Raw genomic sequence first — 19,307 nt, forward strand, 5'->3', positions numbered from 1 at the left:
CCACACTTTCCCAGTGCAGTGGGGTGGTGGGGTGGTGGGGTGGGAGAGCCCCAAATCCACATTAATTGTGTAACCAAACCCTACCTGCAAAATTGCAACCATCAGGAAGTGGCCTTAGTGTCATGTACGAAAATGCACTTAGAGCAACGTTACATTACTATATGGCAATAAAGTCAGGTCTGCCATCAAATGTACCTCTGGAGATACATCTGGCAAGCCTGTATGATGCATATGCTTCTTAAAAAACACATTCGTTGCATTCACATGTTACATTTCTAGGTGTATACTTAAAAGAAATGTGGGAAGAGGCCTTCAAAGGCTTTGGGGGGACTGTGCATAACGGCGTGTCAAGTAAATGTGTACAGCTTCAGTTCTCATATTCCCTTTTTTTATCTGGAGGCTGTTGTACTATCTCCTTGACATAAAAATATGTGCAATAAATTATTTAGATACTGTTTGTCAAGAGAGGGGCTTCCTTTCCCACACATTCTCCTCTGTCTCATTTTGTCGCTTTAGATGGTGATGTTTTTGGAAAGCTGCTTTAATAATGTCATTTGCTAGCCTGGTAATTTTCGTCTTGTTGCCATGTGCATGTATTTTTTGGAAGGGGTGGGGAAACGGGATGGGAGGGATGGCATCTGTCCTTTACCAAGCCCCCTCCTTTGTCTTCTGCAGAAAAGATTGCAAATTATAATTCTGCATATTAAAGAAGCAGCTGTGTTATCCTTGAAACCTCAGATTTCACCATGCAAGTAGCGTCTAATTATTTTCCAAGTGAAAAGGTTCAAAGTAATCTGAACAAGGTTTGTTTTTCGGTTTGTACTCTGTAACTGGGCATAATAAATGGGTCAGCATCATTATGAGTTGCAACACACCCCTTCAATTCTATACACAAAGGAAGTCGATTTAAGACTTTCAGGGATTCGATAGAATTTTTCAAAAACAAAGGGCTTAATGAGTCCTTGTAGCTCATAAAATGAATGCTTGAGTCTTCTCAATGTGCTGGAAAATGAAGATGGTGTAAAGCAGATAAGCATTTTTTAAAGCAAAAGAAGGAGGTATATAATACATTTCTGTGTATTAACAAAAGAAAAACACCCCTCTTTCAACACTTCGGTCACATTCACACCATACATTTTAAAGCACATGTTTCCCTCCAAAGGATCCTGGGATCTGTAGTTTGTTACGCATGCTGGGAATTTTAGGTCTTTGAGTGGTAAACTGGTTCCCAGCACTCTTGGAGGGAAACTCATAACTGTTAAAGTGGTGTAAATGTGCTTTAAAGGTATGGCGGACTTCAGAACATGAAATGGTTTGGGGAAAACATGATATAAATTGACTGTTTGGTTGAGCTGAAAGGCTGCTTCACACATTGCAATGTTCCTAAACAACATGTGGAGAGAGATCTTTTGGACTTATGAATGTCACCCTGCTCTGAATTACTTTGCTGTTACTAACGTTGCTGGGTTTTTCTTAGAATTGTTGCAAATGTGATAAAAAATTGAAAAATCAATAAAAATATTATTAAAAAGTATGAATACAGAACAGGGAACAAGTACCCTTGTTGCAGAGTTGTGATTGGCTTCAGCTATCACTGATTGTATACTTCGTGGCAAATCCAGATTTGCTGTTCAGTAATGTGTGATTACCCTTAATCTGACCCTTAATTCTCTGGCTCTTTGCTGCTACTTCTAAGAACTTTTGGCAAATGCTGTTTGTTCTGCTGCTGCAGGTCATGAGAAGGGGAGAAAGGGACTGCCTAGGCAGTTCTGTTGGATGAAAATCTCTCTCCCTCCCCCCCCCCCCGTCTTATCTCTCTGTCTATCTATCATCTATCTATCTATCTATCTATCTATCTATCTCTTATCTATCTATCTATCTATCTATCTATCTATCTATCTATCTATCTAGGGCAGCGCTCACACAACTCTGATAATGCTTCTTATTTTTGAAGAGTACAGTGGTGCCTCGCAAGATGAAAAGTATCCGTTCTGTGATTCTCTTCGTCCAGCAGTTTTTTCGTCTTGCGAAGCAAGCCCATTGACGGATTAGCGGATTAGCGCTATTAGCGGCTTTTAGCGGCTTATCTGCTGATCAGATCAGCTGATAAGCGGCTTAGCGGCTTAGAAAAAGGGGGGGGGAGGAAAAAAAACCAGCAGGAACTCGCAAGACATTGTCGTCTTGCGAAACAAGCCCATAGGAAATTCGTTTTGCGAAGCACCTCCAAAACGGAAAACTCTTTCGTCTAGCGAGTTTTCCGTCTTGCGAGGCATTCGTCTTGCGGGGCACCACTGTATTTGTGTTTGTGTCTGCAGTTGCAGCTCTCTAATTACATTCTGAAAGCAAGCATAATGCAATGCTGATTGCTTCTTCAAGCAAGAAATGCCTTTATTTTCCCTGGGTTGTCCTTTGCATACGCCTGTACTTGAGCATAATCTTTAACTTGCACTGTCAACCTCTGTAAGAAACAGAAAAAATTATGAATGAAATAATGGTAAAGAAAGATCTCTGTTTTAATAACAGAGGATAACGCTGGGCTCAGCAAGATTTACGTTCATTCACTTAATGAGGTCACAGATTCAAGGCAGTGTGTTCTCCAGGAGCAGCATGAAATGATAAGTTTCACCTTATTCCATTAGAGGGTGGAATTAACCTCCCTGGTAATTTTGTCGTCATTGGACTGTCACGTATTCAGCAGCCATAAAAATGCTTCCCTCCCTCTCTTGTCAGCTCGCCTAATATATATGCAGGGGAGTTTTTGGTTACCAAATTGCTGCTCAGTTTTCCCTTTGACATGTGAACATTTTCAGGAGCAGAGCATATCCGCCTTGACATAAAGCAATCACAATGATAGGTTCTTCCCTTTTTTCAGAATAGTTGACCTGACATTCTTCCCTGGGAGACTTGGTCTTCCTCCTTTCACTAGAACAGAAAAGCAACCGGCAAGCACCTGTTTTTCATTGTGCTCTCCTCTTCTTGAGTTATGCAATGAATTTTTTTAAATTTTAAAAATCATTTGTACTTGAGTGAAAAGCTGGTACTCAGCAGCAGCTGTTATTCCAAAGGGGTTTCACTGCCAAACAGCTGAAATTAGAAATGAAGAGGTGCTATTAGTCAGTCTTGCTTGCCTCTTTCAGGGTGTTCTAAGAGAACTTTATAAGTGATGCCAATGCCTATATGGTTAGACCAGAGGGACTTCAATACAGTTTCTCAGAATCAAATGCAGGGGTCAGTGTGAGTGTGGTTGTGTGTGTAAGAATGCAACAACAGATGGCTTATTTTAGGTCTTTATCACTCTCCTGAAAGGGCAGGCAACTCTGTGGCCTTTGGCTAATTAAACAAGCTATGGCTCACTAGAAGGACAGATCCTGAATCACTAGAAGGACAGATCCTGAATGAAGAGCATAGCCTTATATGGAGCTATGTTCCCCCCCTGGGCAGTATAACCTTATTTGGCGATGGGTGGGTTAAAGCCATGACCGGATGTAGGTAATGTGAGACATTGGCAAACGGCCATGCGGCTGGAGAGAGGACAAAAAAAATATAAAAGTTACTGGAGAGGAGAGAAGAAGCTCGAAAGGAGCTGCCCTCCATCCATGAAAATATTGCTGGATCTCTGTGTCTTTATTTTATGCTAAACAGCACCATTTTGTAACGGCTGGCTCCGACAACTTTTGACCAGTTTTCAAAGACAGTCCGCATTTAGAGCTGGAGTGCAAAACCTCAGTTTCATTGTATTGATTGCACCAGGAACTACTGGCATTGTCAGGTGTCTGCTGTGACATGCACACACTAGCAGGGGTCACACTGCTGACTCCCCGGCTCCTCTCCTTGCCATTGCTACTGGTGCCTGTTCATCTGCCATCTTCAAACTGTGAGAACAAAAACAAGGAGAAGGAGCCTCTGTTTCCTTGTCTTCTCGCTCTGGACAATGGTGCAGATTGAGATGGAGCAAATGAATGAGCTGTGAGTGACTATTGGGGGGGCGGGGGGAAGGAAGCAACTCTGACAGAAGATGTCTCCACCCCCATCGTTCAGCCCAGACACTGAGGTCCAGCTCCGAGGGCCTTCTGGTGGTTCCCTCACTGCGAGAAGTGAGGTTATAGGGGAACCAGGCAGAGGGCCTTCTCAATAGTGGCGCCTGCCCTGTGGAATGCCCTCCCATCAGATGTCAAGGAAATAAACAACTATCTGACTTTTATAAGACATCTGAAAGCAGCCCTGTTTAGGAAAGTTTTCAATGTTTGATGTTTTAATGTGTTTTTAGTATTCTGTTGGGAGCTGCCCAGAGTGGCTAGGGAAACCCAGCCAGATGGGTGGGGTAGAAATAATAAATTATTATTATCATTATATTATTACAAGGGTCTTGCCCAAGGACTCCCCAAACACTATCTGGGTGTGACCCCTTGGTCTATTTAGTCCAGGAACTTCATCTCAAGCAGTATCCATAGCAAGGAACTGATTGAAGGCATTATCAGTGCAGAATGTGCACCATTTTTTATTCCTGCTGAGAGGCAAGCATAGGCTGTCTGCAAGAATAGAATTTTGATTGCTGCTGAGAGGAGTGAGCAAAGGATTATATAACTCCAGCTGGTATTTGTTTAGGCTGTAGAAATCTAGGGAGACAATTTGAGAATATGTGCTGGAACAAGAACTGTACAAAAATAGAATTTAAAAATCACTTCCAGAAAAGTGGCATGGATTCGTTCTTGGGTACAGAATGCTGTCATGTGCACATGGCATACCAAGTTGAGGAAAGGGCAAAGTCTGTAGTAAAGAGTCTACTAGTTGCTGGGACTGGTGAGCAATACTTTCTAGAAGTACTTTTTAGCATTGATGAGTAATCTTTGGCCCTCCAGATGTTGTTAGACTCCAAGTCCCATCAGCCTCAGCCATTGTGGCCAGTGGTTAGGGTTGATGGGAATTATAGTCCAAAACATCTGGAAGAAAACAGGTTCCCCACCTCTGATTTGCAGTTGGGGGATATTACCTTACCTGCTCTGGGCTGTTGGTGGTCAACCACACCAGCAAGGAAGTCTTTCATCCTCCTGCCACTGCTTCTGCATGACCACAGACAGGTAGCGATGAACTGGCTGAATTCCTGCTTGATAACCAAATTAGGGCAATAGGCGCAGGTCAGAGTTTGCTCATATTGTCAGGGTGAGCTGTAGGTAGCTGAGTTGAGCCAGGGAGTTGTGGGATCTTTAAAGCCCCAAATACCTAGTCCCCAAATATCGGAAAAATTGCCTCCATTCCTACAGATCTTCTAGGGCACTGTTTCTCAAACTGGGGTCTCCAGCTGTTGACAGACTACAACTCCCATCATCCTGCTAGCTAGAGATGATGGGAGTTGTAGTCCAACAACAGCTGGAGCAACACTGCTCTAAGGTGCAGGTTCCAAAGATCTCAGGAGCTCTCTTTACAGTAACTCAGAGCATGGCTTCTAGTGTGAATGCCCTTGTTCTGTGGAAGAGTATTTCTATTGAGATAGAGCAGGCACCTATTACCTGCACTTTCCCTAAACAATTGAAGATCTTTTTTCGTCCCAATAACCCTTCCAAGTTGGAGGAATAGGTCTTTGACATGGGTGACTACTTGGTGTTGTTGTTTTTTTAATTTATCTGCTGCTGTTACTTTGTCTGTTGAGGGTTTTTTTTAGCTGTTTTATTGCATTTGGTACATCTCCTTGAGATGTGCATGAAAAGCGATAAACAATAATATACAGTGGTACTTCAGGTTAAGTACTTAATTCGGTTCGTTCTTAACCTGAAACTGTCCTTAACCTGAAGTACCACTTTAGCTAATGGGGCCTCCTGCTGCCACTGCGTGATTTCTGTTCTCATCCTGAAGCAAAGTTCTTCACCCGAGGTAATATTTCTGGGTTAGCGGAGTCTGTAACCTGAAGCGTATGTAACCTGAAGCGAATGTAACCCGAGGTACCACTGTAATAGTTGGCATTGGGATTTAATGCAAGTTATGATTTCTGCTCTTCTTACAATTATTTAGGAAAAGCACATCATGAGTCAGATCACATTAGATTGTTCCTCAGGAGTAACTTTGAATCTCTGGTTATAATATATAAAAATATAAGCTCAGCAAGTGCTCTTAAAATGCATTGTGCTCTTTGTACCTGAGTCATGACTATATCAAAGGGCAGGCTTTTGAGCCGGAAGATGAACCTCCACCCCTTTCCTGGTCCTGGAAACTTGAAGTGGCATTCCTGCTTTCTGCTTGAAAGTGCTTCGTTTGTTAACAGGAGTTGAGTGCAAGCTTGGCCCATGCGAAAGTATCAGAAAATAAGTCTGAACTTTCCCTCCAAAGTGCCTGTGTGCATTCTTGTTTCTTCAGCTTGTTTCTGTAACATTTTGTGATAAAACCAGGCAGCAATCACTAGTGTTTCCTATTGCACACCCAGGGAAGCTGTGATGAGAATTCTTCAGAAGCAGCTAGTTGCTAGGATACCTGGCCTTCATTCTTTTTGTGTGGCTGTCTCCTTCCTGTGCACTAATGAGTTTAAGGAATTTCTCTCCCTTTCTTTAAAATGATGCCAGTAGGCTTTCACTTTTTCATTCCACCTCACTTGCATAATTATTTTTCTGGTCACTGTTTTTAAAACCTAGTGTCCCTTAAGTGAGGAATTGGGAAAATTTGGAACAATACATAACAAGCTTATTTACTAATATGTCACATTTACTAATGAGCCACCAAGAGGCAATTCTGTCCTGAGTGCCTTTGAGGATCAGAGTATATATAGAACTGGACTGAGTGAGTACTAAATATGCTGGATGGCCTGGAAGTCTTCTGCTTTGGTCACTGACCTCTGATTGGAAAGTTTGCAATCCCTGAAAGTTTGCAATCCTACATTTCCCTGAAAGCATAGTGCATTTTTAATAGGCACAATCTCATGCCAACTTTTTCCAAACAAGATAAATGGCTTCTGTTTTGACCTTTGGCATGAACTTAAGGAAATGCCTGGCAGTTTGATTTGTGTGCATAAACCATATAATAAGGTGATTTACAGCTGTTTACATCATGATTGCCATCCTTGCCTTGCCAACTTTTCCCCATCTATCCCTTTTCTGTACCTTTAACATCAGGTGATAGTGTGCATACCCGTGCTTTGAAATAAAATTCTCAGGCTGACTTCTCCTGTGAAAGGCAAAAGAACAGATCAGACTGGTCCCTTCCTCCCCAGTTAGTTTGCAGATCACCCTAATGGACGGCACAAATGAGAGGACCATTTTCTCACATTGCCCTGCATTTGCTGCTAAGTGTACATTCAACAGGGAACTGCAGCTAGTCCGGACTTCTTGGGGACCATAGGGACACCTGTGTTCAAAAACACTCATTTGCCAAAGTCACATGCTTCTCCTTTTAGGTGCGCTCATGAAAACATAATGTATGAAGATGTCCTGTATCATTTAGAGAATCATCCAGCAAGTAAATTGGGTGTTCATTCCTGCCCAAGTTGGCGAATCCCCGTCACTTCCAATTCATTTCCCAATTCTTCCTTGTGGACATGTCAAGGAGAAAACTGGGACAATATCCCATTCTCCCCATGCAATGAGCCTTTTACATGGAGAAGCGTTCAGACATGTAAACCCCGCCCCCCCACAGTATGAAGTGGTACAGTCCAGAGCAGACTAGTAGCAGGTATTATTTCTGCATGCTTGTGTGAATCCACCGTAGGTCATGGCTGGCAAAATAAATTATGCGATGTGGCGTTGACGACCTCAGCATTTGCTTACCTCTTGCAAATGGCAACCAGTGAAGTGGAAAAGGGTCGGGGAAATGCTAAGTGGGATGATGTTGGGTCACAAGCCTTCCTCCACTATATATTACTGGGGAGATGTGGGTCAGCAGCCATGTGTCCCTCATTATTTCTAGTGCAGGCCTGTTAAACAGCATAGATTACACGGAACTCAACAGCTTGCTACTGTAGAGGGAGTAAACTGAGATTCTTAACAGCTTTGACTCTTACCATAATAGTGGGGGTATTCAGAATGGGTCTGCCTTTAATACCACAGAGCCTAGGGCTTGCTGATCAGAAGGTTGGTGGTTCGAATCCCCGCGACAGGATGAGCTCCCGTTGCTCGGTCCCTGATCCTGCCAACCTAGCAGTTCGAAAGCACATCAAAGTACAAGTAGATAAATAGGTATCGCTCCAGCAGGAAGGTAAATGGTGTTTCCATGTGCTGCTCTGGTTCACCAGAAGTGGCTTACTCATGCTGGCCGCATGACCCAGAAGCTGTACTCTGGCTCCCTTGGCCAGTAAAGTGAGATGAGCGCCGCAACCCCAGAGTCGTCCATGACTGGACCTAATGGTCAGGGGTTCCTTTACCTTTACCTTAATACTTAGCTACAAGTCAGCCATTAAGCTGGTGAGAGGTATCTGGGGTACCTTCATTGACTTGGCTGCTGTGTGACTAGATTGGAAATGAGCTATTGAAAACCACCCTTATTCTTTCTCCTCTCCTGTGTGTGTTCCTCATACATAGGAAGTAGACGTAAGTGGAAATGCATCATTTTTGCCCATATATGCTAGGTTAAATGTGTTGACCTATTTTTAAACTTGGAAGGAGTTACCCTGCTTTAGCAACCGCATTGCATTTAGCAATCACCCAGCGCCACATCATTACTTACAGCGGTTTAAGTCTTCTGCAGTGGGTGGGTAGAGGTACACTCATAAAAATGTGCAACAATCAATTCCATGCTTTTCAGGCTGTTTTAGTCCCAATGTATCTCATCCTGCTTTGGTCATTACTCTTGAGTTGGTAATGCAAATAAGAGAATTTTGGGGAAAGAGCTGTAGCTCAGGGCAGGGTGTCTGTGTTCTATGTAGAAGCTCCTGTGTTCAGTCTTCCACATCTCAATATGATGTTGACAATATGAACCTGGTGGTCTTGACTCAGTATAAGGCAGTTTCCTAGGTTCCTGTATCTCTTAACTCAGGCTAACCAGGAAAAAACAACAGCCACTCATTATGGGATTTGGTGAAACAAAGATTAATAATATTATTCCTCTCTGTTAGTGAAGTGGGTATATTACGTGCTAGGCATCAGAACAGTGGGAGGGCAGTATGTTGGATCTTGCCAGCTGTCAGTTCCACATCTGAAAATGATCTGACAGTAGTTGCTGTCCTTGTATGAACGATTTGCACAATACATGTTTATGCTGCAGTACAACTGATTTTTGCATCTACAAATTCTGCTTGAAAATATATCTGAATAGACTCAGCTCTTTAAAAAGAATCGGCTGTGGGAGTAGGGTCTCAAGGCCGAAGTTACTTAAATATGGGCTCACGTGGGGCATTATTTTAACGTTATCTCTCTTTTCTTTCAAGATCTGAACATGGAGTTCAACCCATCAGATCATCCACGGGCGAGCACAATCTTCCTCAGCAAATCTCAGACAGACGGTAAGTCGCCAGTGTTATTATACAAACAACAAAAGATTCATGTGCACTTTGTAACATACGCTTCATGCATAGTTTATAATATGCATATAGCCCTATTGCAAGACCGTACCTGATAACAATTTGGATAGATAATTAGCTATTATATTTATTTTATTTAAAAAGCTGTGGTTTGTGGCTGACCTGCTATTCAGAGTGGGCCACTGGCTTGAATTGTTTTAACAGCAGCATCAGAAATGGAAATTAACCATGCAAGTCTTTCATCCTAAACATGTTCAGGATCCTAAACATGTTTAGCATGAGAGCCTTATTGACTTATTTTCATTTTTTAGGACTTTAACAAAATGATCTGTGAGAGAGAAATAATCTTGCCTTCTCTTGAGGCATAAATCTGAACTCTCTGTTTTTAAAGCGTTCCATCAGCTAGTGGGCTTAATGCAATCTGATAAATGAGGGCCCCAAACTTAAAAACCCTTAATAAATATCTTCTTTTAAAAAAAAGATAAATGAGGGCCCCATACACACATAATCCTTTTTCCAAGACCACTTATGCGCCTATGTGCTATTGATTCTCAATAAGGGCTGTATTTCATAGTGAATTGTTATGTTTAGACTACTGGATTATTTATTTAGATTCCACACACCCCCCAAATCCTTTGTGTTTATCAACAATTAATCTTTTCCCATTATACAGACACAGTTGTATAGTTAAGTGTTTTGAAATTGACGTATTGTAGCATAGAATTCTCACATATTAACTCGATACGAATCTTCCTTTTGAAAAGACTGTGGAGTACGGTCTCACTTTGTTCTTAAGTTGTTGTGCTTTATCTGAACCCATCTATTTAGGTCGGTGAGGACCAAGTACATTTACAAAGACTGGTCCTCTCTTCTACCAAATAGGCTGAGAGACAGTTCTTTTGCTCAAGGCACTGTTGCTTTGCAAGGACCTGAAGCTGCTTGCAACAAATTTTCCACTGGACCACACAGGCTCATGTTGTAAATGATGACTTGTTTTACAAAACAGGCAAGAGTTACTTATTGGAAACTTTAGGAATAATTTTTCAACAAGTTAGTTCAGTTAGAGAGGCCTCAGAGCTGAGGTGGTTGATTTATAGCATTTTGCTTGCAGGCTGCACATTTTAAAAATAAAACAGTCTTTCTCCTTGCACTCATTGATCAGTGGAGTCGAACATCATCATTTATTAGTCTGGGTTTCTACAGCACCTGGAAATTAACAGTATTTGCCTTAGAGTGAACCTTGATGCAATCAGTGGAGGGAGATTCATTTACTGTTGGCTTATTCAATCTGTAGTGCTGGGCCTCAGTGATGATAGTTCCCCCTTGTTCTGAAGCTGTCAGGTATAATAAATGGCAATCATTTTGTCTCTGAAATGTTTTCTAGATATCCTTGACAAAAGTGAACCCTCTGTTAAGTCTTCTCTACCCCTGCTGTGATAGCATGTCCTGATACATAGCTGTCAACGTTTCCCTTTTCTTGTAAGAAACCTTATTCAGAATAAGGGAATTTCCGTTAAAAAAAGGGAAACATTGACAGCTATGTCCTGATATCACAAGCCAGTTCTGAGGTGTGGGGGCTCTGGGAAATAAGCTGTGCCCCCCCAACCTAGTGGACCCTCAAGGGAAAGAAAGATAGAGGTGCCTGCTGCATGTATGTTGCTGAACGCCAAGGACCAAGCTGACCACTGCCACCCTTCTCTGCATTCAGCCCAATGCTCAGCAGAAAGTTACCAGTGGCTGCTGCAGCTTCCACCATCTTTGTTTTCCCAGAATGCATCTATAATTGGCTGGTGTGTGTCTGCTAGAGATATTCACAAAACAATTGCATCAAGACAGGGAGTAAGCTCTACAAGAGGGTAAAGAAAGCCGTCCCCAATATGTTTTGGACTACATGCTGGCAGAGGCTGAGGGGGTTGGAGTTCAAAACTTATGGAGGGCTCCAGGTTGGGAAAGACTGATACAGAGGTATATGATTTCAAAAAGAGAATTGTTTTTCTGTGCAGTGTTTTCTTATGACTTAATGCAAGAGGAGCATTGGGAAATCAGGACTGTATCCAACTGTGTTCTACACAGTGTAGGCCCATTGGAATACAGACCATTAATTTTAGTGGATCTATCCTGAATTGAACCAACATGGAATACAACCCTCGGTGTGCCATGTGTGATCTCTAAAATCCTTTTAACACTTATGTAACCTTCAATGGTTGCTGAAACAGAGATAAATCCCAATGGGGGAATGATTTCAGTAAACCCTTCTGCACCATGACAACACCCTTCAGTGGTTTATCTGGGGTGGTGCAGATCAGAAGAAGCACAGTATAACAATAGATTTGGCTGCAGGATAGTTTCACTAAAGACCGACTCATTTCCTCCACTCTTAATGGAGTGTGAAAGAAGGATCACAATTGCCTGGTACCAAGACAAGTAAATTACACAGTTTAGTTAACCACAGAATGTCATATCGATCAGTTGGGGCAACAGGAACAAGCTTACTTTCACTTTCACTTTCCAGTGCCCATTTACAGCATTGCACTTGCTTATGTTGGCCTCCCTTCTATATCATCAGGTAGTCTGACTTTGTGGTACCATGTTATTCTAATGTTCTGTGTGCAAGTCCTCATTGGCTAAGACCGTGAAATGAAGTAGGATTGGCAACAAAATCTAGAATTGGCAACAAAACACTTGGGAGATAACCAATACAAATAGACATGAGGAGTGTGAATGGTCAGAAAAATATTGGGCTAAGCTGAAAAAATTCACAGGCAATATCATCATGAATTCCAGTTTCTGGAAACCTCTTGTGCTCAGTTCCTGCTTGAAGGTTTCTCACAGGTATCTGGTTGGTCAATGTGAGAACAGGATGATGGACTAGATGGGCTCTAGCAGGCTTTTCTTATGTTCTAGGTTTTCACATCAGAAATGTTTGTAAATGAACATTTGGTGCAGTCTTGCAGTTTTGTGATTTGTTATTCCAGTGTCAGCAGGGAATATTGCATTCCAGTGATTGTAAAACTGGATTATTTTGCGGACCATTGTTCCAATTCTGGTTTTCTTTACAATCTACCACAGTCTTACATTAACGCCCAGAGTGTGAACAGCTTCTCAATTATAAAACACCTTTATAATCAAGTGTAGTTTTCCTGTACTTGCAGAGTTAAATCAACTGGAAAGCATTGCTAGGCAGTGGATTACTTCCTAGGTTTGTTTTTGGATGTCAGTTGATCAGGATACTACTGTCTAGGCCTGGGCAATATCTGGTTTTCAACATCATGATATATATCACCAGCTAAACATCACGATATACGGATCCCGATTTTTCTGCAACCTGAGGACCGCTTCTGCGCATGTGCAGACTGCTTCTGCGCATGTGCGCACAGTGAAACCCGGTAAAATACTTCTGGGTTTGCCACACACACATCCCAAAGTTTATGTAACCACCGGGTTACATTAACGGAGGTCCGACTCTATATCGCCCAGCCCTACTATCGTCCTTGTCCAATTTTGTTGTAGCTTTAAGAACAACTTTCACTTAGAAGAATTTTCCTTGGGGCAGGGAGATAGCCTGTGCTTTGCAACGCTCTGTAATTGCTGTGAAAAGCCAGCCAGACGCCTAGTTGCATGCTGGTTCTGGTCTTCTGTGTGGACCTCTGCAAGCCAATGTAGGCTGACCAAGTGCCAGTACTGCAGGAGTTGGGAGTGCTAAAATATATACCAAGTACCTGAAACCTGTTGAAAGATGGCCTAAAGCAAAACAAAAAAGAAGCAACTTTTCCTACAGCCTACTCAAATTATAGGCACTGGGTCAAAACAGATTAGCCTGGGATTTGAATAAACAGTGGTTATGATTTTTATTGTTGCCGCTGGAATTTTACTAATTATGCTGTTTTGTTGTTGCATGATGCTTCCTGCTGCTATGTTGACTTTGTTTTTGTAACTTTGGACACTTTTATAATCATGTTTTGCTGTGTTTAGATTTCTTAGCTGTTGTGCTTTTAATTGTGGGTGTTTTTTATTTATTTAAAAAGGTGGAACACAAATAAATAAAATAAATATATATTGCTAGATTGTGCTTTCTGACATTTGTCAGAGGGATTTGGGTTCTGTGCTGTTGCTCTGAGGAGACCATGGCTATATATATATATGCCCATTTCTGATCCTCTGGATTGCAGCCCGCATCTTTGTATAATAAACGGGAACATCTTTTATTGTCGTGCAGCCTCTCGCTCCCGAAACGCTGCTCAGAATTTCTAAATTTAGGCCGTGCCTGCAAAAATATGTGAAATTCCATTCCCAAAATAAAACCGGTGGCATTGTGGAATCCAGAGAAGAGCAGTTGGCAAGTAGGCTCTGGTGTTAGGAACAAATTCAGGTTGCATTTGAATTTGCTAGGTGCACACAAAGTTTGAGATGTATGTGGTGCTCTCATTTGAAGCCAAAGGATAAGCAGAGTCAGAAGAAGAGCATGGTGCAGGTCCAGGAATAAGTTTTAAAGTTGCAGTGGAAAAGGAAAGAAAGTGAAATGGAACCCTGAACAGGAATGAGGTGATAACAGGGCAACAGCCTAGGTCCCATACCTCAGTTTGGGACTCACAGGCAGTAACCCCCTGGACCTGCTCCTCGTCATCGTCAGTGCTTTATTTGAAAAAAAAGAAGTAGGTGACAGTACATACACCCCTCTCCCACCCGTTTCCCTTTGCCTACCTCTTCCGCTGCTACCACTGCTTCTTACCTCCTGGAGGCATTTTGGTGCAGCCCACAAAAGTGGGTCTACCACAGAGTGGTGTGGCTAGAACGACCATTTCCTTGACATGCAGGCCACTTCAGCTATGTCACTTAGTGGTAGAACAAAGCAGTCCTCCTCTACCACAAAATGGCATGCCTAGAGTGGCCCATATCATTGATGATGATGAAGAGCCACTGCAGGAGTTAGTGATAGTGATAATTATGGTGAGGAGGTGGACTCAACTGTGGAAGGGGGCTCCATGGAGTCCTTAAAGGTAAAGGTAAAGGGACCCCTGGCCATTAGGTCCAGTTGTGACCGACTCTGGGGTTGCGGCGCTCATCTCGCTTTATTGGCCAAGGGAGCTTCCGGGTCATGACTAAGCCGCTTCTGGCGAACCAGAGCAGGGCACGGAAACGCCATTTACCTTCCTTCCGGAGCGGTACCTATTTATCTACTTGCACTTTGACGTGCTTTCGAACTGCTAGGTTAGCAGGAGCAGGGACCGAAGAACGGGAGCTCACCCCATCGCGGGGATTCGAACCGCCGCCCTTCTGATCGGCAAGTCCTAGGCTCTGTGGTTTTAACCCACAGTGCCACCTGCGCCCCTCCGTGGAGTCCTTAAGTGCCCTTAAAAACAAAACAAAACCATTCAAGCAGGGTGGAGCAAGGCCAGTTAAAGCTGTGGCCAGTACAGGAGGTGTGGCCTGTGTACAGTCCTGAGGGCCACATAGAGAGGCCTGCATTTTGCTCCCAGGCCTGAGCTTCCCAACCCCTGCCCTAGAGCAATGTTGTTCACCTTGGAGTACATTCTGTGGATGCACTGCTTTAGATTTAGCCCCCTCCCTGCTTACTTGCCTCAGTTGAGTGAGATTGTGCTTGTTTGTTGCCAGTATGCACTTGTCAGCTTGAAAAGACCAAAGAAAACTCCACTTTTCATTTTAAGAGTTGAGGAGAAACCGAGTCAGCTTTTCTTTGAACTCGTGTAGTCCTTTGCTTAGATCAGTACCAGACAATTCCCCTAACTAGAAGAAACATAGCTTTTATTTCTGTACTAAATTATTTAAAAGCTATCAAAATGCGAGAGGTTGTAATTGATGTGTAATTATTAACTCAAGGATATTGCCTTTTGTCCTTTTGAAGTCTCCCACTAAAATTGTCTCTTACACACTGCACAAAAGACTACAGAAAAGCACAATAATATGGAAAAAGTGCCTTTTCTCCCTTAATTTTAATGCTGCTTAATTTCACCCTACGGCACTAAAAAGCTTAACAGTTAAACTACACTTTCAGAAATTAGAACTGGGTACTTGGTTTTAAAAATAAAGCAAATTAAGAAACCATAGAATGCATTTTTTGTTGGTTGTTGCAGGAGCTTGTCAGCTGAACTTTTCAACCTGGACTTGATTGTATTCAGTTTCATTGAGGCTTGCAGCCTTACACCTGGGAGCTGGTCCCTTTGAATTCTGGCTTACTTCTGAGTATACTCATAGAATGTTGCACTGTTAATGCCTGGTTTTTTCATCATGCACCATCTTTTCAGCTAGGTGTCCCTGGCACCTAAATAAAACAGATAATTATTGCATTTTGTTCTAAGGTCACCATGTGGTCAGCATGAGATGATATGAGATATATTCAAGACTACTTGTGGGGAGCAGGGATGGAACTCTTGTAGGTGTGGGGACTCTAGAATGTTGGTGATATGTCCTGCATCAGCCATTCATTGGATCGGCATCAGCGCACTTTTTGGATCTACAGCAGCAAGGATGCAGATGGAAGAAAAGGGGATGGTGGAGTGAAGTAGTCCTAAATGAAGTAGTTTGAGGTTCTGGAGGCAGCTTGTGTCTAATTTGGTATCAAAAGCTTTTGGTTTGTCTTTTTAGCATATTGAAATATTTGAAATTGATCTGCAAGGATGTTTATTAACGGGTAAATCTCAATGCCTGTTAACATTTTCACATTGTTAAAAACAAATTTAATTGGCAGGTGCCATTCAAGTACATCAAAAGCTTTCTTAGAGTTCATAACAAAGTTCCAATTAAACTAAATGGGCTGTGCTTTTTCGTTTGTTTATAAGCCATCTAATGTTTAAACATCTCAAATCAATGTACAACATAACATTAGCACCATTTAATTTAGAAATCAGAATTTTAATACACCTTGTTTTACTTTACACATGCCAGGCATTTGATTATTCACTAACTCCTTTTTTGTTAGCATTGAATTTAGTTTTTTCATTTTCCAATGATAGATTCTGTGGTTGGGAGAGTTAACTAAAATCAAACAAATTCATATAACATTCCTACAATGTGTTTTGTGTTTTCACAGTGAGAGAAAAGCGGAAGAGTCTCTTTATAAACCACGTAAGTGAAAAAACCACAACTTTTTCTGGCTGAGTAGCATGTTTTGAGTTTACACTAATAAATCTAAAAGTCTGGTTTTCAAGCAAATCAGCTGTCTAAATGTACAGCCACGGAGTGCCAAAAGTTATTTAGAGACTGTAGAAAGAGACCTCCTGTATTATAGGAATCTGTTGCAGAAGCCTATGGCAAGGAAGTGTGCAAAAATTACGTTTTAAACTGGGGGTGCAGTTTTAGACTGGAGATGCCCTTTTCTTATCTCTTCTTCTTGCCACATATTAGAACAGAAAAGTAGGGTGATGAAGCTAAATGAGCTGAATGGTTTTGCAGATGAATTTTAGGCTCAGTTGTGAATAGTATACATATATATACATTATCATTTTTTCTCAGCAAAATGCATTCAACTTGAGACCTGATCTGTTGCCATCTTGCTGTATAGTCAAGCAAAGCAGTAATTTAAATATGCATGTGTCATCTATCATGATCGGTTATCTGTGCTCCAATAACCTGTTATATAGACTGTTGCAATGTGCTGTCAGTGGGGCTACCCTTGAAAAAGTTCCAGAAGCTGTGAATGCTGCTAAATGCTGCTGCCTGGCTGGTTTTGGGGTCAGCAAGAGGGAATTATCTCCACCCTAATTCTCAAAACACTATACTGGCTGCCAGTGCATCTACTTGACCTGATTCAAGGTGTTCATACTAGTGTACAAAGTTCTGAATGACTTGGGGCCCAAGGATTTGAAGGAGTGCCTTTCTCAGTATCTTCCAACCTGACTTTGTGATCAGTGGGAAGTCCTCTGATCGTGGTTCCATTAGTGAAGGTGGCAAGGAGGACAGCCACACAAGGCAGAGCATTCTTCGTGGCAGTACTCCACCTATGGAACTCCCTCCCATGAGAAATCTGCTTGTTGCCCATTCTGGCTATGTTCAGGCACAATTTGAAAGCTCATCCATGCCTTTGGGTATGATTGGTGTTAGGGGAGTATTTTCTGCTACTGCTATTTTTAATCTTAAAACACCTGAAACATCAACTAGATCTAGTTGATGTTTCAGGTGTTTTAAGATTAATAAATTGTTTTATGAGGTCAACGGCCCTGTGCTTCCTTTTGGGAAGAAGGTTGGGATATAATAACATAATAATAATGTCAGGGAACTGCCATCAGTGCCGGAGGGAGAAAGCAAAATCCAGGGAGATTCTGGAGAGCATCCTGGGAGTGGGAGAGGCAGCCCATCTTCTGGGGAAGAGAATCAGCGTAGCACCAGTGGAGAAGGGGGGCAGATGGGGGAAGCGGCGAGGCGGTCCCATGACTCCTTGCCGGGGACCAGCGGGGAGAGTAGGGGTCCTCCGTTGCCCACACCCTCCCTGCGCAGAAGGCTTTCACGCAGAGAGAGTAGGAGGAGACTAGGTGTCAAAGAGCTTCTTTGCTGGAAGAAGTTTAAGAAACGCCCACTCACGGATTCTGCCAGCGACTGAGTCAGCCACGGGTGAGTGGCAGTCCGGACAGAAAAGGTTCACTCAGGCAACCCAGCCAGGTGTTTGCACCGGCTTACGCACAAGCAACCCCTAGAACCATTAATAATAATAATAATAATAATAATAATAATAATAATAATAATAATAATGGAACTGAAGTGCTTGTATTTTTACTGAAGGGCGTGTACCTAAGTACTAAACATTTACTAACTGGTGGTCCTAGGATTAGGTGAGACTTCTTTGTTATCAGGGTTTAATAGGAATGTAAGTGTTGCATTTTCTCTCTTTCTCTTCCTCCCTCCCTTCCCCAGTCCCCCCACCCAGCTCCTAGAAACCTACATAACATTAAACCTAATATCTGGCATTTTACGAAATATATAAATGAAACTCCAGCAAGTGAAAATTCATCTTTTGACAACAGTCCATATGCTTTCCTCATATATATACTGTTTTGCAGAACCAGGAAGAAATATGAAAAAAAAAATCTTTTAAAACCTGAGAGCAGCTTCTCCTGTTTTCTTTTCCTTACCCCCATGTTGATATAAGTAATTTTGTTAATGTGTTTGCAGTTTCCTTTTTTCTGCTCGCTCTCTCTCTCTCTCTCTCTCTCTCTCTCTGTGTGTGTGTGTGTGTGTGTGTGTTTGTGTGTTTGTGCGTGCTTAGGAGTTGTAGCATGCAGAGAGGTTAACCCTTTGTTCCTGGTGATGCCTTCTTGTTGAAAATCACCCCCTGATGATGTTGTTTGCTGAACTTCCATATCACTTCAGCCAAAATTCATAAAGCCTCTCCTTCCTTCCTTCCTTCCTTCCTTCCTTCCTTCCTTCCTTCCTTCCTTCCTTCCTTCCTTTCTTTCTTTCTTTCTTTCTTTCTTTCTTTCCAGCAGTGGTGCTCATTAAAGGATGAATAAATAAATAATATCAGACCTGCTGAAGGAAGGAAACAACTTAAATGTAATCAAGGTAGCTGAGTCATTTATGACAGTAATTCTGAAGAACAATTTGGCTTCCCCATGCTCCTGAGCTAGTGTAACTAAGGATTTCTAGCTGGAGCCAAGATGCTACAAGATCTTTTCAGCAAACAGTATATGTCAGTGGCTTCTCTCTTTAAAAAAATCTGCGGTGGATATTAGCCCTCTACTAAAATGAGTTTGACATTGCATTGTCTAGGGTTAACATGGGCTATTTTCTGATAACGGATATAAATTAATAGCTGTACCTGCACATAATGTGAAGAATCCATGGTTTGTTTAACCATGGCTCGGTCAGCAAACTGCAAGTTGTCACAGATAGGCTTGACCTTGCCATCAGGCAGAGTAAT

The 19,307-nt window shown here is 42.2% G+C and overlaps 1 protein-coding gene across 1 annotated transcript in view; it reads left to right on the forward strand.

Annotated features, from left to right (window-relative positions):
• CCNY (cyclin Y) overlaps positions 1-19,307 on the forward strand; it is a 106,531-nt gene that overhangs the window by 55,471 nt on the left and 31,753 nt on the right. Inside the window, exons 2-3 of the mRNA XM_081163870.1 lie at positions 9,344-9,418; positions 16,485-16,519. Of these exons, the coding sequence (XP_081019996.1) occupies positions 9,344-9,418; positions 16,485-16,519 (110 nt within the window). The remainder of the gene's footprint in view (positions 1-9,343; positions 9,419-16,484; positions 16,520-19,307) is intronic.

Source organism: Podarcis bocagei, assembly GCF_964188305.1.
Source record: "Podarcis bocagei genome assembly, chromosome: 12".
NCBI classification, from domain to species: domain Eukaryota; kingdom Metazoa; phylum Chordata; class Lepidosauria; order Squamata; family Lacertidae; genus Podarcis; species Podarcis bocagei.